Genomic DNA, 26,480 nt, shown 5'->3' with positions numbered 1-26,480 from the left:
TATGATTAAATGAAGATTTTAATTGATTACTTTTAATGAAACTGTTCATTTACAACGCATGGCGAACATAGAGGTCTATGGGTGTAATGAAAGGAGAGCAGGAGAGCTTTTGCCAGAGCGGGAGAGACTGACTAAGAGGGGAATAGCAAGTGAGATGGGTGAAAGTGAAAGATGAGCTGCTTTGAAGTTTATCAATTTTTTTTCAAAATCTTTTTTGCCCGCTACAACTGATTTTTTCTCCGCTGCCAAAGCAATAGTGGTATATCTACCACATTTTGAGTTTTTCACCTTGGCAATAAACATTCTTCACCAAAGTGCCTGCTTTTGCCGTGGGAGAAGCCACTTAATGGCGAGAACATCTAGGAGACAATTAACCAATGGTGGTTGCTGCTTGCAGAAGTTCCACCACCAAACGCTAGCCCTGAAATTGACCCTCAAAACATGGGTTCATTACTCACATGTTAGCTCTTCCTAAAAGGCGTGGGTGGGTGCTAGTGGCTCATGGACACCATGTTTACTTCCCCTGGCAGTCTTTCTCCACCAGGCTTGGTGGTGGACTACAGGTCCTAGATTAGCCATTTAAATTGACTTAAACCTTTGTGAAGCGTAATTGTGGTAGAATGGTACACTCTTTTGATTTTAATAGTGGTCAAATAGTGTGTGATGTCACATTCTCCACCCCTGGCATTTTGGTAGATCAAAGTCTATAGTAAAGAAAAATAGGTGTAAAAAGGAGATAGGAAAAAAGTGAGCTTCTATGTGAGAAACAGCCTTTTATAGTACAATAGAATCAAAGAAATATGGAGAGGCCAATGAACAGCAGTGACACAGTAGAAGATGCTCAATTAAAGAGATGATCAGGAGAGGGCACTGATCCATTTTGTGCCTGAATCCGATCTGCTGTGGTTGAGCTGGTGGGCGCTCTTCTGCTTTACAGCTTGCATCTCAGGATCATCTGGTCCTTGGTGAGTGCCCACAGCAAGCCCAGGTCCTGTGACACGTGCATGAACGTATGGGTTTTGTACTGAAGCTGGGACCAAGATGTTCCAGTCGGGCTGCTTGGACTTATCCCATTCCTAAAAAACATTTGAGAGGAATTTTATTGAAGATTTACAGCTGACACAGATTCCGATTTAAAAACAGTGAAAGCTGCGAGATAAGCATCTTTAATATTTCACTTTTTGTAGAGGGTTGTTACCCAACATTGAAATTGCTGCTTTAGTCCAGTAAAGAGAAATGACACACTAAATAACATTTTCATGGTGCACCTGAGTGCTGAAACATCTGAAGTGACTTGGACTTCAGTGCCCTTAAAATCCAGCGGAAGGTGGGTGCTGTCAGAGACAAGCATCCTTGGTTGGTCAGGGTGTCACACATTAAAATTCATCCCATACTGGCATGTGAGCCAGAATACTGAGAGTTTGCCCTATCCCAGAATCAGAAATTAATTTCTATGGATACTTAGAAAGTATTCTTTTTAATTTTTCTTTTTTAATTGATTTTCAACTCCATAGTAGGAATAAAAGTAACAAACAGTCTAAAACATAACTGTCGTCGCACATAGTAATAGGCGCCCCCCCCAACTCCATGTGGTCCTTGGAGTGTATACAAGCTTAATACATATTCTGTACAGCACATCTGCAGTATCTCTGTATTATCTCATCCATGTCCCATACCTACGGTTTCATTTTTTCATTATTTTATTATTGTTTTGGGTATCACATCATTCCTGCCCCCTAGGTGTATATCGTCTGTGTGTCTTTATCCAATAGGTCGAGCCCATAATATTTCCTCCATCTGTCCCATAACCTGTCGAACCTTCTTGGGCAGCCTCTACCCTCATATGTGACCCTTTCTGCTGCCATGTATATGCCCATTCCTGCCTTTCAATCGTGTATTGTCAGTGGGTCGGGTGCCCAAATGGCTTGCTATATCTCTTTTCGCTAGCACTATTCCTAATCTTCTGGGTATGAGCTTCAGTCTGTCAATGTCCACGTCGCTAGGAATCCCTAACGGTATAAGTTTCGGATCCATAGTAATGGTCGCCTGTATTACTTTTCTGAGTTCTCCTACGATCTCATTCCAGTAGATCTGTATGACTGGCCAGTCCCATATTGTGTGTTAATAGTTTCCCCGATCTTGTCCACATCTAAGGCAGTTCCGGTTGTCAGCCCTCCCAATCCTGTTTAGTCTGACCCGGTCGTAGTAGGCTCTGTGAAGAATTTTATATTGGATAAGGCGTAGTCGTGTCTTGATTGCCACCTCCCTGGGTGCATCAAAGGGCCTCCCAATCCACATATGCCATGTCCCCCAGATCCTCTTCCCATGAGTTCCTAATGTTGCCTACATTGTCGTGCATGTTGTTATTTAGGGTTTTGTATGCAACTGAGACTGCTTTAAGTATGACTTATTCTTGTAGTTGCCTTCCCTCCAGTGGTGCACATTCCGGTAGGTTTGCCCCATTTATACCCTCCACTAGCCATGCGTGTCTTAGTTTGGCATATTTGAGGAATTGGGGTGTTGAAGTGTGAATTTGTTGCCTAGAGAGGGGAAGGTTTTAAGGGTATCTTGGCCTATAATATCCTCTAATGTTGAGATCCCTATGTTGTCCCATTCCCTGAATCCCATTATTTTACCCATCTCCTTTAGCCAGTTTCCTTTCCATAGTGGCGTTGCCTTAGTAAGCTTGTGAGCCGAACCCATTGTTTTGCATGCTCTCCCCCATGCCTCCAGAGTCGTTTGTGTGGCTGGGATCCTCCCCCTGACTCCCTTCCCTCCATAGAGATAGAGGAGGAATGTGAGTGGGGTCATTGTTCCTCGTTGCAACCTACATGTTGGTTCATTGCCTGCTGCATGTATCCAATCATTAATAGGAGTGGGATGCTCAGCCCAGTAGTAGGCTGCCACATCTGGCAATGCCAGTCCTCCATTGTATTGGTTGCGCTGCAGTGTTCGTAGTGCCATCCGTGGGTGTTTCCCCAGCCACAAAAACAGGCGCAGTTCAGCATCTATCCCTTGAAATATCATGCGTGGGAGGGGGGTGGGTGGCAGGCGTTCAGTAGTGTGTAGAGGAATTGTGGTAGGGTTTTTCATTTTAAACATCATCGCCCGGCCCATTATCATGAGCGGCAGGTTCTTCCATCTCTGGGCATCCTCTTTGAATTTAGTCAACATTCGTTGAATATTGTGTTGGCGACATATGCTGCTCTCAGTGGTGAGAAATATGCCCAGATATGTAAACCCAGAGGTCGCCATCTGTAGATCTCTCGGAAGCGGTGGCCATTCTGTCATTGGGCGTGGGCTATATATCTATGATTTGTGCCAATTGACCTTATATCCTGTGTGTTGTCCATATGTGTCTATTGTCTGGAAGAGGGGGTGGAAATTGTGGTGTCTGGACGTGTTATGAATAAGAGAATTTCAATCCGCGTAGAGGGAGATTTTCTCTTCTACGGTATCACCCGGGGTCCCCCTAAATCCCTGTATCTCCAAGCATTGTCTGATGTAGCAGGCCAGGATCTCCACTGTCGGTGCAAATAGTAGTGGGGATGGGGGCTGCCCTGACTTGTCCCACGTGCAATGGGAAAATCTTGTGAAGTTTGTTCATTCACACTCACTGTCGCCCTGGGGGAGTTATATAATAGTGCCACCCATTTCCTCAACTTTGGTCCAAGGCCAAACTTGGTCAAACTGGCCTCTAGAAAGGCGAGTGCACAGCATCAAACACTTTCTCTGCGTCTAGGGACAGAAGTATCTGTGGTGTGTCTCGATCCCCTGCCATCATCCATTTATGGGTTCTACAGATGTTCCATCTAGTCGTTTGGCCGGGCAGAAATCCGGATTGATCACAGTGGACTAATGTTGTTATAACACGGCAAAGTCTTGTGGAAAGAAGGTTCGCAGGTATTTTCACTTCAATATTGAGGAGGGAGATGGGGAGATAGTTTTCGCATCTGTCTTTTGGTTTACCTTCTTTGTGTATTAGTATAATTGTGGCTAGGCATAGGTCTAGTGGGAGGATGCATCAAACAAATGATTGACTGATTTAAAACAAATGCTGACTACTTTTAATTTGAAAAGGCTGATATGGCAATCAACAAAACAACTGGAAAAACTGAATTTTTTTGGAGAATCAAATAGAATACGCCCATTATGAATTTCAAAATGTAAAATCAATGACAGATACTTGGTCCTATTTATGTTCATCCTTAATAAGAAAATTTGCAGCAACAGCCTCAGCTAGGGAAAAACCCCATTAAATCCACCTATAACAGGCGATACTCGCATAAGCTCAATTTACAAAGTAGTAAGGGCTGTATATAAGCAAACAAATCAAAACTCCAGTCCTGACAGAAAGTATTCTTTGAAATTTTGAGGAAAACATACAAACAGGAGAACTGGAAGGCCAAAGGGGCTTACCATTTGGAAATATGGCCAAGACTACATTGTGCTTGAAAAACAAACAATATTCAAGCCTTTTTGGAGAACCATTAACGATTTGCAGAACAGTTGCAGGAGGGCTAATAGTGCACATATTTCAGAATCAAGCTGGGACATTTTAATCTCTGGTCTGTATGGGGCCTGCACTGAAAAACGCACAGAACAATCCTTCCAGTAGAGCATGATAACCACCTCAAGCGACATAAACGATCATAAACTATCACCTTATGGGGAGTGAAAGTCCCTATAAAGAAAAGCTATAAACTAATAGGCATAATAAATGAGGAAATGATAACAACTATAGAAGGAATTAGATCATATGGAGCACCCAGCCCTAACGGCATCCCCAATGCAGTTTTTTTGTTGTTTTTTTTAAACTTGTTTTTATTGGCATTTAAGGTAATCACACAGCCAATGCAGTTTTTAAAGCAGACCCTGAACTGTGGGCAAGAATATTGACTCTGTTATTGGGAGAGGTAGTAGCAACAAAAGTGGCTCTAGAATCATGGCAAGGGAGTCATTTACATCCTATATATAAAAACGACACTCCAGATAATCCAGCTAACAATAGTCTTATAGCAGATGTGGAGACAAAGGCCTTTGCATATTGTCTGCTTAAGACCTCAAAGAATGGGCAACATCATCAAATATTATAATCATCCCAGTACATCAATCAGGATTCTGGAGTGGACAGTCAACAATGACAAATCTACTATGATGGCGGAGAGGACAATATATAAAAAGCAGAAGTTATACATCTGCTTTGTCGATCTGAAAGCTGCTTTTGATACTGTCCCTCATAAATTGATATGGTGAAAGTTGGTAGCATGGGGAGTACCGCAGAAATTACTAGATATGATAATACTCCTATATACAAACACTTGGGCCCAGGTAAAATTGGGAGACGGCAGCCGTTTGACAAGACGTTTTGAAACATCAATCGGTTTAAATCAAGGGTGTGTACTAGAACCATGTCTTTTTTGATCTATTAAGACTAATCTACCTCACCACCTGCAAAATATTAATGCTCATTCCCCTAATCTTTCAGGCTGTAACAGAAAGTACTTACAATATGCTAACAATACTACTAAGCCATGCGCCAATAGTTTTACAAAGGCTTATAACATGATTTAATAACTATATCATTTTAACCCCTTCAGTGCCACGCCCTTTCCTCCTCCTGTGCCGGGCGTTGCACTAGTGGGTGGGGTTCATGACGAGATAGTCTCGTCATGGGCACAGTGCAACCGTGCTCCATGACGAGACTATCTCGTCATGGGCACTGAAGAGGTTAAACCAATTACAAATGAATATAAAGAAAACCAAAAATCATGTCAATATGTGGATCTAAATCACGAACACGAGAGTGGAAAGTTAGTGGAACAGGGATTGAAACGGTGAAGTCTTATAAGTATCTAGGTATTACATTTGATGATAGAGTGTCTTTTAAACATAATTTTAATAATTTAGAGGCAAAATGAGTTCACTTACATTCGCTTTTAGAACTCTGCGTGATAAGCTTCTATTCCCCAGCTATGAACATTTAGTAAAGATTATGAAGGCAAAGCTGATTCCTTCTTTGGCCTATGGATCAGTAAGCTTTCGAGTCAAGGACTCACAACTCTTGGATGAATTTCAAATTAAAGCTTTTAAATCTACTTTTAAGGTTCAGAGAAACATTGGTCATGCAGAAACCCGAATGGAATTTGGCCTGACCAGCCAAAATGTGGCGAAATGTGGTAAGACAATCTGCATTTTTAAAAAGTTTATTTTCTATGTTTTTATCTGACCATGGCACCCTTGCAATCTGTGTTGGCAAGAACTTACAAAATATGATTATGCAAATGTTTGGAGAATTTATTTGACAGAGAACTTACATACTTTTAATCTTCAGCCTTTTGAATAACTGGATGTAAGTAAAGCCCTAACTAGGCATCGCCTAAAACAGATCAACAAATGTATTATCTTTTATGCAGGACAAAGAGGCCTTAGCAGAAAAGAAGTATGCCTGAAACATTATTAATACATTTGAGAAACTTGAGCTCCAACCCTTTCTACGGGCTCATCTGCAACCGTATAAAAGGAACTTATTCCTTAAGTTAAGATTTGGCAGATTTCCAACAAAGGACGGCACCCCTAAATGGATTCAACAATGGTCAGTAAACAGTTGCAGACTTTGCAGTTTCTCTAAAGCATCTTTAATGCATACAATGTGTGCCTGCCCTCGATTACTCCATATAAGGCAAACTTTGATGAAACCATTATTTATAGAACATGGAATGAGAACATGTCGTCAAGCCATAATGCTCTGTCTATCTGGAAGATCAATTTGTTTGACTGGCCAATCTACTAAATGTATCCTTCTAGCTGATTACTTGCTGAATTCTGATTTAAAATCTATATAAATTGACATGGAATGTAGTAAAAATGTTTTAACATTTGTTTTGCAAAGTAATAATACATACCATGGTTCTATGGGCAGTCATTTACTTATTCTAAGAACAGGTTTTATAATTATGTGTAGCAACTGAGACACTTAACTGCTCATTTGCACAATAGTACATACTGAGTCCAGTTTAGTTAAACTCTCTTTTATGTACAATCCAATCACTAAATGGCATGCTTATTGTGGTTAAGGGTCTACCTCTGTGATAAAGGTGTGCATATGTGATATTAATGTCCCAGTATGGCATGTAACCAATGAAGCATTTTGTGTTTAGTTGCATAGTGAGTAACGGTTATGGAAATTCTAATGGCTCTAGTTAACTGATATATTTTAATTCCATATCATTAATGAACTGGGTTCTACACATGGCATCACTGTTTTATTTGTAATGATTTTAATTAATCAAACAATAAAGAATTTTACTGAATACAACTTAATAATATAGGATTCTGTATTAAAGCCAACCTTTTATCCCAAAGTGAGCAGTGATAATGCGTAATGATTAAACTGCAGCCTATTTGTATGACGTCATTGGCTTTTATTTCAAAGTGGAACCCAGTCGTTTGCTGTGGAAGAATTGTCATCCAGACATTGGGGAAAACCTAGTATCCAACACTCCTAGGTCTGACTGACAAACACCCTGTAAAACACTATGTCACTAGGTGGAAAAAGTGGAAACCATTTTGAAGCTTTCACTGTCATCTACAAAGGAAGGAGAGGCACTCTTTCTAGGGCTAGGCAAGTAAATAATGGACTTTCATACTATGTTTCACAAGGAGGACCATAAATGTACTCAAATAATCACCTCTAAATCTACAGTGTTGACTAGTGTGGCGGAATCAGTATTGTGAGACCTGGAAACTGTAATTATGTTTAGACCATGCCCACAGAAATGTATTTTACAAACTGATACTTAATATGTAGGTCTGAGAGCAACGCTGTCGCAGAGAAAGAGTGGAAAACCCAGGTACTGTTTTTTAGCAAGAAGTTTTTACTTTGAGAGGCGCATTTTGATAGCACGGAACAGGAACGGCCAAAGAATATCTCTCATTTCATCTGAGCCTCCAACTTAATGTATTTATTGACCACACTTCTCTTGTTACATTTATGAGAATTTGAAAATGTGTAGAAAGGTGTGTGACACAGGAACAGGATGCTGATTCCCTGCAGAGCACCCGCAAGGACCCTGGGAAGTCTCATGGAGAAGTGTGGTTGCCATGAAAGTCTCAGGAGATGTGAGGTTTCCATGATGTTTTTGTGCTGCTAAACTACTTTACTCAAATCAGCACTGCCAATTAATGCTCTACTAAATTACAAGCGCCTGCCACCTTCCTTGCAGTGTCTGCACTGGGACTGAGCATGGTTTGGCACTGCCGAATACACACAGAAGTGAGGCCTGAGTACGTATGCAGTGAGCCCTAAAGCACTAGACTTACAGCTTTTAAAGGCACAAACTCAAGAGTAAACACTTGAAGTTAACGCTTTTTGGGGAGAAAAACGATCGCAATAACAAATCATGGAAGATGTTTCTTGTCATACCTGCGATATGCATCCCCCACGCTGTTCACACCGTACACAGAGCCGTCACTGCCCACTTCAATCATGGAGAGCTTGCCGTCCACTTGCTGCCAGCTGGAACCACTGCAGGAACTTGGCGTTACGGAAGATCGGTAAAAGACGTCATCAACAGAGTTGACTCCCCAGCAGCCCAGATGGCCACAGCTGTAGTACTTCAGCTTCCCTTCAATATGGGACCAGGGAAGAGTCGACCCATCTTTGGTTGACACTGTTGCTTGGTTGTGAAGGCAAAAAACGTCATCATTCATGTTAGCACCAGAGATAAACTGGGCTCCACCTGCATCAATCTGCTTTAGAAGCCCTGGAAGTAAAATGAAGAACAAAATATGTGAGGACAACTGAAGATTAGGTGGACGGAACCCCTCCCTTCCAACTAAACATTGACCGCATCAATTGGAATGCATTTGAAGTGGGCGACAATATTAGACTATTGTGCTAGTGCAATGGCATACCTACCTCTCCGCCAGAGAAAGAATGGACAGGCTGACTTCCCTTCCCCCTACAACCTTTGAGGACATTTTCCTCCCCTCCAAAGTGTGCTTTGTTCCCCATTGGCCGGCATGTTTGTAGATTTGCTACACACTGCCCTGGAAACTGTTTCTGCAATGTGGGTTATGTTATAAAATTTCGTATCCATCAAGAGCAAATGGCATAATGCGGGACCCGGCCGGCGGACAGGTACGTTTTTAAAATTTATTATTAAATCTACCCGCTTCCCGCGACACCCCCCACCCGCGATTAATGCCTGTCGCGACTGCATATTTCCAAAGATTCTGAAAAAGTTACAGCAGTCCCCACATGCCTTCACCACAAATGGCCACTTAATGCAGATGATGTTCATTTCGAAGGTAGGGGGAAAATAGGCCATTTCAGGGGCCCCTCATATGAGGGACCTAAAGGCCGGCTATATCCCCTCTGTTCATGTCAAATTTGGTGTGTAGGCACCCAGTGGCTTGGACAGTTAATTAAAAGAGATCAACTCCCCCCCTCCACCCCCCAGGGCAATTACAGCCACTTTTGCACGTTTGCATGAAGGGCCAGGCCCTGTACTCCACCCTCCTCGAATGAGTTGGCATGTGTTAGAAATGAGGGGGCTCTGGTTGGCGCAGGCAAGTACCAGCGACAAGCAGGGACCCTTTACTTCTAGTCAGGGCGAAGGATGGCTCCTTAGAATAACCCCTGCTCACCCTCTAGGTGCGCGCGCGAACGCTTTACACATTGCCTCCGGGATAAGCCTGACTGCTCGTGCCAAGCTACCAAGGGGGTGAGTAGGGGTTATCATTGGCGTGTAACTCCCCAGCCCTGACTTGGAGTGGTGGTTTCTGCCTGGCTTTGGCGTACGCCTTAGCCAACCAGAAATCCCATTTCTAACAGCATGGCGTTCAGCCGTGGCCAGCATTATCTGTCATATGTCAGGTCATGATCAGTGAATTGGGTGAGAGGAGAGGATGAGTTATAGTTCCCTTTCTGGTGCATTTCAGTGTTTTTCCAACAATACTGTACCTTGAACTGAAGAATTTTTTAGATACATTGTGACTTTTTTAACCAATGCTACTTGTCTTCTAATTACTTTACCATACACTTTACTAAACAAAGTTTTTTCCGTGAATTTTTGGGTTATCATAAAAATATTTTTGATCATTTGGCTGTAAGGTTTGTTCCCTGGATGCGCTGAGTGGTCCTTGGGCAGTGTGCAGTTTCACTGCGAACTTAAATGCGGAGACTTTTTTTTAAAACATATTTTATTGGGATGTAGTACCACCTGGGCAAGCGCCCGACATATACCATTAAGAAACACAACAGTGCCAACTTACCAAATATGACCATTATAAAAATAGAAACCAAAACTTCACGCAAACTTTCCCACCTCACCCCCACTGGCGAGCATGCGCAATTGCAAATGTACATCTCGAAAAGAAGGACCCAGATTCATTACACAGAGACGTTTTAAGGCATGGGCAAAGTAGGCTCTGGCCCCGGGCCCCAGCCTTTCAGGGGGCCCCTGAAAGAGCCAGCTCTGTTTTGCAGAGGATCTTGCCCTCATGACCTTGAATAACTTTAAAAGAGATTGTTGTAAATTGTGTTTTTCTATCATTCATTTTTAAATGTGTGAGAGTCTATTAGAGACATTTTGCAGACAAAATGTGTTTTTGTTTCATGTAACATCTATATAAAAAGTCTATTGTGGATCAATGCAGGAGCTCACATATGAGAAATGAGAGGATGTGACAGAGATCATTTGCAGTAATGTTAGTGAGCAGCTGCTGTGTTACATACTAAAAACACACAACACTATCCCTGAATATCAGATGTACACATATTTAGAATTTGGCCAAAGAGGGCATGAAAGAGCTGAGACAGGATCATAAAATCAACGCTGGTCCGAACAGGGGCCCCCAAAATACATTTGGCCATGGCCCTCAAAATCCTTAAAAATCCCTGCTTAATGTTTTAATTATTAACTGTGATGTTGGATCTGCAAATATGGCATGGTCCAGAGAGTCCTCAGTGTTTCCTGGTTATATGGATTCCATGGTGCCATATATTTGGACCTAGGGCACCCACCGTAATTTTGTTTTATTTTTTTTAATGCAGGCTCTTCATTTTCTTGACTTCCCTTTGCCTCTATGTGTTATTTCTGGAGTTGTGGATTGTTCCCTTTGTCTCCTATCTTTTTCCTTTCAGCATTTTTTCAACTGCTTTAAGTCCGCTGATACCATGATAAAAGAATTAAAGACAGCATCTGACCTTGGAATCTCCACCTTGTTTGTGGAGTCAAATAATGCCCCCCTGAACCCTTATTTTCTGTCCGAATTGTATTACTTTGACACCAGATCCATGATTGTCCACAGATCTTTTTATAGCAAATGTGCAGTTGCTGAAGAGGAAAAGCTCCCTTGTCCAATCAGAGTTGTTTTTTTTTTAGATTTTACTCTCTTGCATCTGGGTCTGTAAATAATTTGGAACTTAGCTATCAAGATATACACAAAATGAACCCAGCAACGTTCTGTACAGCAAATATTTCTAAAACTCTTTGCCATGTAACTTTCTATCTTTATGTCAAATTTGGGGTAATTCTATTCAGCAGTTGTGTCTGTAGCAAAGTCTTCTCGGACCTAAATTAGAAACCATAATTTTTCTGACTCACGACCCCTTTAAGTTTAGCCCCTGACAGATCTGCACAACACTTGCCATACGACTAAGCTGAATGAACTTCTTTTTTCCAATTTCATGCGGATTTGTCAAACAAAATTACTAACCAAACTTTCTGAATTCTTGCTAATTTTGATCCCCTCTTGCAGATTTGCACGAAACGTGACAACAAAACTGAGGGCAATGTCCTAATTTTCTGACAAATTTCAGGTAGACTTATCAGATAGTGTGAGTAATATTTCCAAAACAAATATAACATTTTCAACAACAACTGCAGCTTAGCCATAAAGTCATGTTTAACAATGATAAATTCGAAAATTGTTTGACAGCAGTTTTTTGTTATGGGTTTAATCTGTTTACTAGTTTTTGGATATTTCTGTTATAAAAAAGTGATTGGGCTTCAGAGCCATTTCTGGCTCATGAACTTGAGGTCTCTCCTCAGATCAGGATCCTCAGAGAATTTGACTGATGCTAATTTTGAAAATTAAAATCAACTGATTGGATGAGAGAACATTTTTCTCTTTTTACTACAGAGGATACGCAAATTCTGACACTTTGATTGGCTGACTGCAAGTAAAAATATTTATTGCCACATCCATTACCGGATGCCAGACATCGAACCTGCATCCTGAAAAAAGTGCCGTGATGGATATGGGGGGCATAGTAGCATCTCCTCACCCAAAGGAGGGTGTTTTGGGGATAGTTGCGGGCAAATCCTGCTCATACAAAAAAAATAAAAAAAAACGTTTTCTCTTGGAATTCACAGATCCTGTAAACAATTTGTATTAAATTTGTGAATGCTGATTTTTAAGTGTGGAAAACAGGGCCAGTTGCTGCCAAACCTTGTTACACAGCGTAAGGCTACGCAGTGGATTGGCCGCACCCTGTGGACAACCACTGCTGCTGCGTAAATCAAATGCAAAAACAACAGTTGATGGACAGAATGCAGAACAGTGTCATACATTCACCCCAGTACAGAGATCTGGGCCTAAATCCATCGTTTTTTTGCTCACCATGCCATTCCAGTTTGAACCCACCCATATGCAAATCAGTCTTGACCCTGTGCCTCATGGGAACAGTCCAGCCCGAACTGCCAAGCCAGGTCCTCCCTGGACTGGAAACAAGCATCCTAGGACCGGTTTTGGGGTTTCACCCCTCTTCAGCGAGGATAGCTTGATTCCAGTGGCATGAAGAGCACGGGACTCGCGTCTGAGCATACCCGTCCCACTCGGGGTGACAAATGCAAAAACAACAGTTGATGGACAGAATGCGTAAATCAAAGCAAGTGTGCAGGTGTGCTTGGCCAAATGGAAGGTTGCCTGCAGGGACCCGCTACAGCCAAAGGCTGCGAATAGGCGAGGTTGGCAGCAGGACAGGTTCAGAGGGCAGGATCTGTGGCGAATCCCACTGCACATGGCCATTCACCATGCACAATGGTATGTTAGCCACACCCTGGGTATGCTGCAAGGTCTAGCCATAGGCCAAGCCCTTTGGTCAATTCCATCGCTTATGCCAAAAGACCATGTGCAGCTGTAGTTGGCTGCTCAGTAGCTTGGCCAGGCCATGAGCCCATCTCCTGTTGCTCACTGCTGAAAGCCATGGACGGCAGTGGCTGACTGCAACTATGTTTTAAAAAAATAAACATCTATACGGACACACATATATATATATAATTTCGGATATTTCTACCTGCAGGTTCCTCACCTGTAGAATTGTCCAAGGCGCTAGACTGTTTCCGGAACTTCAAAGCTGTACCATCACCAGCAGGTGATGCTGGCTTTGTGTCAACGCCAGAGATGGCAGCAGATGACCTCACCGAAGCCATATAGCGTCCACCCTGGCACAAAACATCAGTTCCCTTTTTTCTGCGCCTTCAACGCGGATCAGAAGATCACTAATCAGAGCTGCAAGTTTTCTTCACAGAGAAAAATAATTGCAGTACAATGTCCAAGCACTCGAGTTGTAAGCCCTACAGGGACTGGGAGGGTGCAGATATCAATTACTGAACCCCCCCTCAAATTGACTCTGGTGCCTTCGGTCAGATCACTACTTGTGCTCCTGTGAATCCTGTAGAAGCTGCACCCTAAGACCATCAAAGAGTGTAAAATAAACCAAAACAGATGCCAGTACTGATCGAATTTTGAAATACTATTCAGTATGCGCTACATGAAAAATAATCACATGCGATTTTATGTAAATGTGTTTTAATTGCGATTGCATAAGGTCATATTCTTCAAGCATTTGCTATTGCCGACCGCCCGGACAGACTGCTCAAGGCGACACGCCTTCCTTTTCAAGATTAATAGATACAAGGACGTATTACTTATTAATACATTGACAGGGCCCAGGAGTCCATACGGATTTGCTTACGCCCTGAGGAAGCTCCAGGCCGGATGGCCAACTAAATGGGGTGAAACACGTGTTGGCTGTATTTCTCTTGTTGCTCACCCACAAGCAAGTCACAATACTTTATGCAATCGCAATTAAAACACATTTACGTAAAATTGCAACTGCTTTCTCTGGAATTTTCTCGGCAAATATCAATAAATAATCAAGATTTGTCCTAGCACCCTCTTGAAACGTTATTTCTATCAGTGGGGCGGGGGCTCGCCCACTGTTGAGGACAAATACCCAACTCATATTATACTCAATAATACGGTCACTAAGGGATTGGAACCCACTTTCCCCCTTCTTACTTCAAAATGAAAAATAATCACTGTAGCCTTGAGGAAATAAATGTCATTTCTTATTTAGAGATTTTTTATTACTAGTTCATTATCTTATGAAACAATGATTTCAAATAATTAAGAACAACATAAAAACGCAATATCAACAACACATTTTGAAATACATATTTACAATACTCTTCACGCCCAGACCACAGAGAACATAAAGACACATTTAAAGACATAGACACCACACAGACAAATGACTTCAAAAGACGCAACACGAAACACCCCGTTTGCAGATGAGAAATATTATTCAGCTTTGCTCTCAAGTTATAACGGGGGAGCCAAACTGTTAGAAAATTCTTGTTAAACAGCCTTCGTGCGAACCACGATGTTATTCTAATAATCTCAGATCTTGAATCACAATGCACTGGGGCAGTTTTTTAGAAAACACATGTTTGGCTGAACCTAAGGTCGACGTGTTTCGAACCCCGCTCAAATTCATGGGGTACTCATCAGGACCAACAGGCTTCGTACATTTACTGAGATCCGCCAATCTCTCTTAAGTCCATTCACAAAAGACCTCTATTTAGTTCATAGGGTCTTGGAAGTGCTCTAGTTCCCTTGTAACCGCTGAATTATTTCTTAAGAACCTCTAAATTGGAGAGACCATTGGTTTCTGTTCAACGGTTTCTTCTAATAGCCAATACCGTGTCTGAGCATTTTAAAAAACTCAAATCGTGAGCTCCTGGCATGTCTCTTCCTTCCTTTGCGTTTCAAAAAGGGTGGAACGCACCCTTTGGGTTTCCAAAAGGGTGGAAACGCAAAGGAAGGAAGAGACACGCCAGGAGCTCACGATTGGAGTTTTTGAAAAGGTTCGGAAACGGAATTGGCTGTTAGAAGAAAAGGATGGAGAATTTATGTTGTTGTCTTGTTTATTGTTTGTATTTGAAAGGTCACCCATTTGCACTATATGTCATCACAGTCACCCATTGAATTGTCTGTGTAATTGTTATTGTGTTTTCTTTGTCAGACAGCCCCATTGATATTATCTGTTTGTATAAAATTGTTTCCACAATTGGCAAGAAAAATAGAGAAACAGAACAAATAATTTAATAAACATTTATTATATATATATATATTTTTTTTGATAAAAACGTACTGAGGTGTGGTACATTTAGAAAGGTCTAGTACAAAATCACTATTGATTGTGAAAGAAATAATCAGGTTCTGAACCAGTACCTCGTGGTACTTACCCAACGGAACCACTTGTAGCTTTATATTGGTGATGAGCAGCAGACATTGTCAAGAGGAATTTGACTGTGTTGTCGACGTTCCCCTGACATCAGACAACCCTTAGTTGTTCAGGTCTCCAATTGTGATATGTTTTTTAAAGGGGTTGACAAACCTGTATCCTCCAACCTCCTTTGGTGTGACTTAATGGAACCTTAACTTGGTAATTTCTCATGGCGACTCCACTTGAGCCCCTGCATGGTTTCCCTTAAGGATGTTGACTCTAAAAACTGTGTGTTTGGTAATTATTATTTTGGCCCGACAGGTGAGTGCGCTAGAAGCTCTTAGTTCCCCTCCAACATTCACCTCCTTACATCCAGACAAGTTGGTGTTGTGAACCAGTCTGCTTTCCTGCCAAAAGTAGTTATTCCTTTCCATTTGAACCAGTCCATCACGCTCCTGACTGGTTATCCACCTCTCCATCCCACTGAGGAGGAGCATTTGCCCACTTGGATCCTAGGTGAGCAGTGAGCTTCTACCTAGTCGGCAGTAAGAAAGCACAACTGGACGACCAGCTTTTCATGGAATACTTTTGTGGCAATAAGTGCAAAGTGGTGCAGAATACGGCCCTATCCCAGTGGATCATCCTCTGCATTAAGATTTGCTCCCCTTTGGCCAGACAGAAATCTCTAGAAGGGATTAGGGACCAATCCACCAGGGCCAAATCTACCACTTACGCTCTGGCAAGAGGAGTGCTAATTGCAGAGATATGTAAGACAGCTACGTGGACATCTAGACACTTTCTCCAAATATTACTGCCTGGATTGGGAGGTGCGCAAGGACTGCCACTTCTTACAGGACTGCCTTGTATAACCATCCACCAGCTGCTCCTAAAGTAGGTTATATCGTGGTAATCTAATCTATAGGTGAGAAATCTGCCGCTAGAAATATCCATCAAAAGAAAAAGTTACTTACCAGGGGTAATGATAATCCGGGTGGATACTCTATCTCCTTGCAAATTCATCACCTGTAGAGTTATCCGATGTGCCAGACTAGATCCGGAGCATTCAAAGTTCTCAAGCACAGTATGCTTCTGTGCAACCTCCATGCTCCACTGTCTTGCCCGTGTGCCACAGTGTTTTTTAAATATAACACACAAATTCTGTCCACGGGAATTTGAGCACTTTATGTGAGCACCAGTTACATTACACAAGATCACACTCATTTCTTAGAGAAGGGTAGGTTAAGTGATGTGCCCAGGACCAAAGAATATTGAGGCCGCACAAGAACTTGTACCTGGTTCCAGTACCAAAGTTGGTAGCCTTGATCCTAAAGTCACGTCATTTACAGTGGCCTGAAGAACAAGCAGGTTAATTACGATAACCATACAAAGTTTATTGGAACAGTAGGCATTGTGTAGAAAAGGGAGGCGAGTGGCTGATTAATCACTGCGCAAGGAAGGAATCAGTCATTTAACATGAGATGCCACAAAATGCCCATCAGTGCTCTGGAGTGTCTATTTTTACTGATGAGATGGCACAGTGGACTTACACCAGAGTTACCAGCAGAAATAACACTGATTCAAACCAAGTAGCTGTCAGCATTGAGAATTGCTCAAGAGATGACGTGCTAAGTTTGTAAAGAAACTGAAAAACTGCAAGGCACCAGAAAGACATGGAATAACTAACCAGGCAATCTAGATGCTCCCAAATACACAATGAATCATCTTGCTGAGATCATTACAAGTTCTGGATTTAATATCAACGCATCGACTGGAGTAGTGTTTCTGATTATAGCCAAAGCATTTTACAGGGTATGGCACACAGGTCTACAAGCTCATTAAGATCGTATGCCAGCGACCCAGTAAACCTGCTGGCTACCCGGCATAATGCACCTTTCATGTTATGGTACGAGAGGAGTGTTCAACAGTACGTCCTATTCTTGCTTGAGTGCCTGAGGGAGGGATCAATTCTCAGCCCATTTATCTTAAATCTATTTACATATGATATTTCCAGACACTTAAAGAAAGCAGACCTTTTCTTTACACTGTTAACGTAGCAGTCATCTCAGTTTTTTAAATGAAAAGGGAGTGGCTAAGAATCTAGAAACATTCCTCATCAGAATCTCTGGAATGTATTTAGAATGGAGATGTTGTATTGATCTTAGATTAAATTGGCTATTGTGGTTCGTGTATTGTTTATGTTTAGCTGAGAAACTGGCTCCATGGTTTCCTATTAAAATGTAGAATGTTTAGATTAATACCTCTTTTGACTGCCTGGCTGAAAGCAGATGCTGTCTGCCCTAATGAAGAGCTGTCAACTTCCTCCTGAATTTTATTACTTTGCAACAATTGGCGACGAGTTGTAGAGGTGTATTTGCCATCATAGAGGCACATGAACAATACGATCTCTATTTATGGACTCAACTTCAATTTCCATGTGTGACTATGGTTGCCCGTGTATACTTTCAAGGAACCTTTTTGTGATAACAATCGATGAACTAGTACAACTACTGAGGACTCGCTTACCTTTCATTTCCACCTTTGCCCATTTTGGGATCACTCGAGGACAAAGAGTCACCGGCTTGAGTGCACTGTTTAATTGGCTAGTGGAGCATTTATAAGCGTGTCACCTTTCTCATGCTCATGAGCACGGAGGGACTGGTTCAGGTGTACTACGTCCTGTGTCGAGTGCGCGGATGTGCTTTTTCATTGGATGATTGCTCTAGAGTACGGATCAAGTGTATCACGCGCTCTGACTGCTGGAAACTGCGATCCATTCTATTGCATGTCGGTCGTCCGAGGAATAAACTGCAAATCTATTGTAAAAGTGATCTTATCTTCATGTTCACTGGAAAAAATGTCCTGCTTCTTGTTTAAAAAAAAAATGTGATTGGTTGTACTGGGAAATAAGTCCAATGGACATCATTTTACACTGCTGTTATTCCAACTCGTTTACTTTGGCTTATAGGTATCTGTGTGCCTGAAGGCTTTTTCCTCTCTTTCTTTGGAGAGTGAAATATACATCATGCAGCGAAAGCAAGAGGCAATCACGGTGGGGCAAACACCAGTATCAAGAGCTTGTTGGTGTTTTCAACGCAGTGAAATATCCGCAAATCGTACTAGTGAGTGGAAGCAGTCAGCTGTCAGTCAGGAAGGCTTGGGGCCTTTCAGCCAGTGGGTTGCGGCTGCTCCTAGACTGGACACTTTAAGAAATTGAAGGACTGAGTGCACTGAGCCAATCAAACATTCAGGTGCAGACACCTGGTGGATGTCCTGGTGTCTCGCTAAGCCCCACGGGCCTTGAGTGGCAGTAGGAGGAGCCTGACCACTCCCTTTGAGGTATCTGCAGTTTGATTACAACCAGTGAGCAAGGGTGGGCAGAAGAGACTTTTGTAAGTACCCTCCCAAAGTCCTACTGGTAAGAGGAAGCACAAGTTATAGACCACCGCTTATGTGCCTCGCTTGGGTGTTGCTAATGGAACCTGTGCCATTGTGACATGAATTCCTTTATTTGCAGAAGACTTGCTCGCATTGTAAATGTGAGAAAGCCTGCTCTGGTACTCCAGGGGTGCTTTAACAATGTCAGAAAAATCTGGGTGTGAGGACCTCTTCCTTACAGCAAGAACTTTCAATATGTTTCAATGCCAAGTACTCTGCCTGCAAAGAGCAGGTGTGCCAGAAAAAGGAGGAACAGGGGGAGACTCCACAGTTCATACGTGGTCTGGTTGATTGGTGGTGCCGGCAGAAGAATCATTGGATCGTGCTTGAAGTGGGAACGTTTGTTGTAGTTTCAGAGGTTTTGAGAACGTCAGGAGCAATGGAGACGGTGTAACGCACAGATTGGAGATCCTTTGCCACACTTGAAGGAGGGCTGAAGATAACAGAAAGCGGCCTTTTAAAGTCACAGTGCGAAGGGAAGAACCCTGCTGGACCCAAAGGCTGGATGGGTCTACATTAATCTGACTCCAACCACTGCAGGGTGATTCCACATGGCTAGACTGTTTCATGTCTGTCTCTGCCATTCAATCAAGGCTAGTGATGGAGTGGGGTTCAGTAGAGTGCAGAGACTACTCACGCCAGACAAGACAGTAAGTGAGTGGTGCACGCATTGTCACTACTGTAGGGATATCAATCCGAGAAAGTAAAAGGGGTAGGTAGCACTGCATATCTTAGTCCTGGGAAAGGGTTATAGAAAATAATTAAAATGTATTGTTGCTCATATAAGGGGCTTGTATCAAGAACTACACACTGTGCTGGCCATATTCTCTTATTTCTTGTCAGTTCTCAATGCCTTCCATATTATCGCTCGAGAAGCACTTTGCATAAAAGTTTAAGACCTTACCTTTTTTTGCATAAAAGGTTGAGACCTTACCTTATCGGACTGCTCTGCTCCCCTTCGTGTAAGAAAGCGCGTTGAGGCTTTGCAGGTTATTGGGATTCGCGAGACAGCCACCCATCTTAATTTACAAATTCATTCAATAGCAGTAACCTTAACTTACACCTACCATCAGTCTGGACCCAGTCTCCGCCCACTAGTTTGTAGATGTTGTTGTTGTTGTTCACGCCCCAGACTCCAGCAGCCCCCACTGTCACGTGCTTGAGAGCACCGTTGATCTCAGTCCAGCCACTACTGTAGAGGGTGTAAATGTTGTCGTTTGCATTCACTCCAAACACCTGCCCGTTGCCGGCATCGATTTGTTTGAGAGCTCCGGGCACCTGCTCACAGTTCAGTTGAACAGTCTGACCTAGAAGTGACAGTTCAAGAGACATACGTTTTAGACCAGGTTAATGCTGGTGATTTTATTGGAACATCTGTGTAAGTCATTTATTAATGTTCTTTTTTGTGAAGGATCATTGATTCAGTTTAATGTTCATGGAAAGTTCAAGGATGACAACTCTAAGTCCACCACTGCCAGTTTGCCCAGTGGTGTGACCCCATTGGCTCCAGGGAGAGGTGGTCTTATGTTTATGGTAACTTACCCCAGTTTGCAAGGAGGCCATTATGGTTTGGTCAGGGAAGCCAGTGTGGATAAAATTGGGTCTGCGCAGCCAGGAGTCAGTTTTGTAGTGTCTCTGGGTAGTGCCCATCTATATCTCTCTCTACCGCCTGACTCCACTGACATGCAGTAGTTCATTTTACTCTTACACGCAGAGACCTCCTTTACTCAGAAAGCAAGTTGGCTGAGAAGAAATGTTGGCAACATCGCTGACTGCTGCTGAATAAAACGAGGCAGCAGATGTAGTGCTGCTGGAAGTTAGGCAACACCATATGTACGCAGTGCATGGGGGAAACCTGGTACACACCTGCGAGTGTAAGTGTGGTGGATGCGTCTGGCGTAGGGCCAGACTATTGCATGCATAACATAAAACTATAAAAATATACATTTATCTTGTGTTGTAGATCTCTTTCCCTTTAAGGAGAGTTAGTTCTCCTCCCCTTTTTGGAGGATGTATGCATGCACTCCCCTTTATGGGATGTTGTGATTCTTCTCCCCTTTAAGAAATGTTTGTTTGACGTCAGCACAAGAGTGTCGAGCCTAGCCTGAGAGCCCAGAACCGGAGCCATGCCGTACGATCGGCCCTTCCAACAGAGGCGCATCTTCTGTGAGAGGCCTTAGTGGCGTTTCGGTCCAGGACAGCTCCTCCTGCCTAGATAGCTGATCTTCCACACTATGTCAGCAGTCCCCAGCCACATACTGCACTGTCTGCATATCACCTATGTTACCTCTACAACATGGGGTTGGGTGTGCTTGGCTTGGGGGTCATTTTGCAAGCAGACCAGTCTGAGGATTGGACACATTTTTTATTTGTTTCTAATGTTTTCTTCACACTTGTGCTTTAAAATGCTACATTTGGATTCCTTTTTTAAACAATTTGCAGTAACTATGTGGCATAAAAGCCACAATTTTAATAATTTTTTGTTACAAATTTCTTGCGGGTTGAGAACCCTCCTGCACCCTCCTTTTACACTTCAGGCTCGCTCGCTTAGCTCGCTCATTATACTAGGGTACAATAAATTATGCCTCACCACTTACAAAATCCACCAGCCTCCACTGCATGGCAGTGATTTGTGTACAAAGAAGCCTGCATTGTGCGGCTGGAGGTCTCTTGACCCTAATCTCACGTGCTGTTTGGCATTGCTTGCTCTTTACTGGTGCGACGACATCAGGCAAGGTTCTGGTGGGTTATTTCTGATTTGACTGGCTCTTTTTCACACAATGCCTCCTAACTTCCGTGCATGGGTAACTGGTGGCCTCTTGCGCAGAAGCATTGTGTTAGACAGTCTCTCGCTTATACCTACAAAGCGTTTCACAAGCATCCAGCTGCACTAAAAGGCCTTCCTTTTAACCCTCCACGTTGTTATGAGTTTGCCATCTCTTTCCCCAGCCAGGGAAACATTGCTGGTGCATACCTAAGTGCTTTATTACTGATGTTTTGGAGCCCAGTTCATCACACATATTCTTCTGTGGTGAGTTACTTCCTGTTGACTTACTCCTGCATTTCTGGGGATCAGGTTACACCATTTGCAAATTGCACATGTGAACCACAACTTAGTCTGTAATCTTTTCTGTCTGACATACACACTTCTTCCCCCTGGTGAATCGCACCTGCACATCTTGAGAGAAGCCAGTGTTCTGAGAAGGGCGGGGAAGCACGTGTTTTGCAGGCGCAGCAGGAAAACACCTGACACACACATCAGTAGTTGACAGGTCCTGCTTGTGCACAGGAAAACTATTTTATTCTGCTTGAATTACACCCTAGATGCATTCTGGGTGTGTCTGTGTGCTGGACCGATGTCTCTGTGTCTAGCGCTTGTACACCATAACATCTCTACCCACCAGAGTGAAAGGGTCATCCTTGTGAAATCCCTGCCTTTGGACATCAAGGACACAACAAGCGATAGGGTCAGTGCTAACTTTGTAAAAGAAAGAGTGCGGGTGCATGGAGCACTGCTCAGAAGCCCGCAGCGTGAGCTATTAAACGTTGGTGCACCTCCTACCAAGGTAAGTAACAGGAAATGTAAAAAGAATTAACATAGCCATCGCGAGACCTATTGGCCTGCCATCAGCTGCTGGCTGGTCATTGCTTCTCTGAACACCTGCCTTACTTTGAGGTTAATAAGGTTTCTTTGGGAAGAGCAACCAGTCCCTCTCTCTCACTCTCTCGGGCACTTTTCCCACCTCTCTCATGTGGTTGACTTCAGGTCTTCAAACACACCTTCTTCCCGTGCCTTTTCAAGATTTCCGGCCCTCAATCCCACGTTCTCCTCCTAATCTTGGGGTCTCCTCTGCTTACACAGGTGCTCCTTATTTATGCATCTGTTGCACGCGCTCCTCTTCTTTCTCTCTTCCTCACACACTCTTTCTGCTCCTCTGTCTAGAGTTCTTTCGGCACTTTTATACAAACGACCTATACCACTCTGTCTTCCTATCTATTCTGTGCATCTCTCACCTCTAGCTAGCCACCATGCCACATAATTCCACTACCCAAATCCACACCACACCACACAATTGCATCCTGCACAATTCCACAACTAACAATTCCAATCCAAACCACATAATTCCACTCCACACCACATACATCCACTCCAATCCATACCAAAACACATGGCTAAAAGACATTGTCATTTACAACACCAATAGTTCTAACTCTCGCAAATGCGAGACCTATTGGAATTGCCAATGTTTGTTTTTATGTATTATGATAGGCAGACGCTATGTCGACACACAGGAGTGTATGAAATTAGAAACCCTATCTTAATAGTGGAAAAAATAGTAAGCAGTCAAAATTGGGTACAGACTTTTTTTATGGAATATTCTATACTATACAGGAATTACAGCAGCACTGATCCCTCTCGGTGGTAATATACGACCGTCTCTATGATCTGACGATCTAGTTGTTGGCTGGACACTAGGGGAAATATTTGCTCTGGAGGATGCCACAGCTGCACAGATGCACACCTGGCACCGCTCTCACATGCAAATATGGTGGGGGAACCATGGATTTGACTGGGCGGGAGAACCGGGCGGGTGGTTTTCCTGCTGTGCTCAAACCTAAATGACCTCCCTAGATATACTGGAGAATTTATAAATGGTAGACACGCAATGAGCTAAGAGAAGATAGACACAAAAGAGGGCCTACAGGAGCCTGAAACACTGGGGGCTCTGCACACAGTCAAGGGGTCTCAACAGAGGCAGACCCTCTCTGGGGCGCTGGGGACTAGATGCATGATGGGGCTCAGGGAAGACCGACCTAGATTCTCACACAAGATGTTTTAGGATAGCACAGTTCCATGGTTATCCAAATTCTCAGGTGTGGGAACTAACTAACACACAGTACTCAGGTAGATACATCAAGTAGATACATAAAGAACATTGCCCTGAATGGGTAATGTGTACACGTTTTCAGATGGACATTCTATCATCACAAATCGTGGAGCATGCATGTGCTAGCTTTCGTGCTGTTATGTGCAGAGTAGCGGCTGTTTCTGGAGACCTTCCTCTGTGTGGGGAGGTATTTCTGCCTCCTTTCCATCTGTCAGCAGCTGCTCTGCATAAACCTGGGTCTAATGAAAGCCATATTTGGAGTTCTAGCTATAGTCCCCAACAGGTATCAGTGATATGTGTGTGTGTGAGTGTGCTACCAGATCCCCAAGATGTGTAAGGCTCACTTGTGGTGAGTGAGGCTGGAGGTCTGGCAAACACACTCGCACACAAAATGTTAAGCGGTTAGATATTGATAACTTGTCACAGGGCCAGACAGGCCCTGGCGGGCACCGGGCATTTCCCCGGTAGGCCGGAAGGGTGGGTGCCGGTTATGAACACATATTGGAGGATCTGGCAGAGGTGAATACAAGGTGGGCGTATACATGGGAGGACTTTGAGGAAGCAGAACTTCTTGGAGCTAAGGAGACAGGTACACAAGATTGCGATAGAGAGAACGCAGGAGGCTACGGGGCTGGTGAGGAATGGAAGTGCTGAGGACAGACAAAAAGGCAAGAAGGCTCTCGTGAAGTGGACATATAGGGGGGTTTGAGACAGAGGGGCATCCAAGAGAACTTGGGGGAGACCAACATTAGGTATGGGAAGAGGGAGATGGGGGGAGATGGGGGTTGGTGGACGTTCAGGAAGGGGGTTCCGACAGAAGTACAAGGAGGGCAATAGGCCCATGAAACGCTTAGTTGAGAAAGAAGGCAACATTTAGAGTGTTTGGGGAAAATGTGCGTGTGGGACTTGCTAGTCAAGATAAAGGCAAGAAGAGAGGTACCTTCTGAAAGGCAGACACGCTGCTCTTAGCGAGATAGACAGCAGTGTGGGTGAGGAGAGAGACTAACACAGTCTCAGTGAGACAGGCATTACAAGAGCTTAGACGCAAAGAAGGTCTCGGGAAGGGAAGCTTCAGGAGAGCTGAGACGAGAGAGAGAAGCCGAGGAGAGCTTTTGCGAGATGGTGACACTCTAGGCAGTGAAGAAAGTGGTGAAATAGGAACGAAGGGGCAGATTTACATGCCCCTTGCGCCACTTTTGCGTCACTTTTAACATGGGGAAAGTGACGCAAAAGTGGCGCAAGGGGCTTGTAAATCTGCCCCGAAGTATTTTGAATGTGTTGTTTTCTGTTTTCTTTTCGTGGTACGGCCAGTGTGCTGGTCTTCTCTGCTCTGCGGATGACCTGTATCTCTCGCCATCGTATGTTTATACTCTGTGCTCTGCACTTTTACTTACCTTTACATGCATTAAGACCACGTTGGCACTATGCTAAAATCTGTCTGCCATGCCAGCCCAATCAATGTTTGATCAAAATTTATGGCTTGTTCTTTCTCACCGTTCAGGCGCTCCGAAGCCAGGCTGGGTGGCGTTAGCGCTGTACAAGACAACAAATAAATACAGATGTGCATTGACCGGTGTCCGTCTTACCTGAGCAGAGCGCCAGCAGGGGCAGAAACAGCAGCACACCGGAGAGGCTCATCTTCAGCTGTCTGTGAGTTCTTCTGTCACTGCAGAGGCCGCTGATAGCAGAGACGCCGGCGCGCGCGCTTAAATACTCAACACAGGGGGAAGGGGGGAAAGAAGGAAGGTGTATGACATGTGGTGATGTTTCTTTGAGTCATCTAACATCAAAGGTAGAAAGGCCTACTCCGTTTAGGGCGGGGTTGGGGGCCGTGGGTTTTGATGAAGTCTTGGATCCTGGCCAACAGCTCCAGGAACATCCTAATAAATCCGTGTTAAATAAATATCCCATCCGCGTGCGGTTGGGTGACACCCGAGGAAATAGTATGTTTGCGCAACAAATGAATACGAGTCCGCGCTGAGCCGCAGTACAGGGGCAGGTAAACATTGCCTCAGGTGAGACTCTCCCTAAAATACAGATTTCCGAGAAGATATAGCCCACTAAGGGAAGGTCAAGTAATTAGTTGGAAATCACAAACAGAAACAACGCAAAAGAACAAGAACAAAGAAGAGTGACACAACCGGGCGGGGAAGAGTGTGTTGGTGGCAGAAAGAGGCAGGGGGTGAAATTAAGATTTTAGAGACTTTCTATTCAGCAATCCTATGGTTCGGCGGCGGCGCCGGACCTTCGTGACAAATGTGGCTCCAGCTCTTAGCACTGGCATTGCTTTCGGTCGCAAAATGCCATTGGCTTCGTATTTAATTTGCAAACGCCTTTTGTGCATGGAACGATAGTGCATGGATGGTTTCTGGCCCAGTCCCGAGGGTGAAACCATCAGGTGGCACGTTGGCACTGTGCGTAGTGTGCGCACGTCACGCGCGTCACTTGCGTACTGTTATTCAGTGGCGTCACTAGGGTTGGCGTCACCCGGTGCGGGTAACTCATGGTGTCACCCCCTCACGACTTGCAAGTAACAAAAGGATCTCTCTGACAAAAAAAATTCCGATCTCTCTCTAGGATGAACATTAATCACCATTCACCAGAGTCATCATGACATTTTTATTGTTAACGAA

At 43.6% G+C, this 26,480-nt stretch overlaps 1 protein-coding gene across 1 annotated transcript; it reads right to left on the bottom strand.

Annotated features, from left to right (window-relative positions):
• Positions 1 to 25,583, bottom strand: LOC146869778 (fish-egg lectin-like). The gene is made up of 4 exons (XM_085615028.1): positions 25,434 to 25,583; positions 20,026 to 20,265; positions 8,426 to 8,765; positions 1 to 1,076 (listed from the first exon to the last, which is right to left on the bottom strand). The coding sequence occupies exons 1-4, from the start codon at positions 25,483 to 25,485 to the stop codon at positions 932 to 934; spliced, it is 777 nt and encodes a 258-aa protein (XP_085471154.1). The 5' UTR covers positions 25,486 to 25,583; the 3' UTR covers positions 1 to 931.
• Between the last annotated feature and the right edge of the window lie 897 nt (positions 25,584 to 26,480).

This window comes from Triturus cristatus, chromosome 1_1 (assembly GCF_964204655.1).
Source record: "Triturus cristatus chromosome 1_1, aTriCri1.1, whole genome shotgun sequence".
NCBI classification, from domain to species: domain Eukaryota; kingdom Metazoa; phylum Chordata; class Amphibia; order Caudata; family Salamandridae; genus Triturus; species Triturus cristatus.
This window is presented reverse-complemented; position numbering and strand designations above follow the sequence as displayed.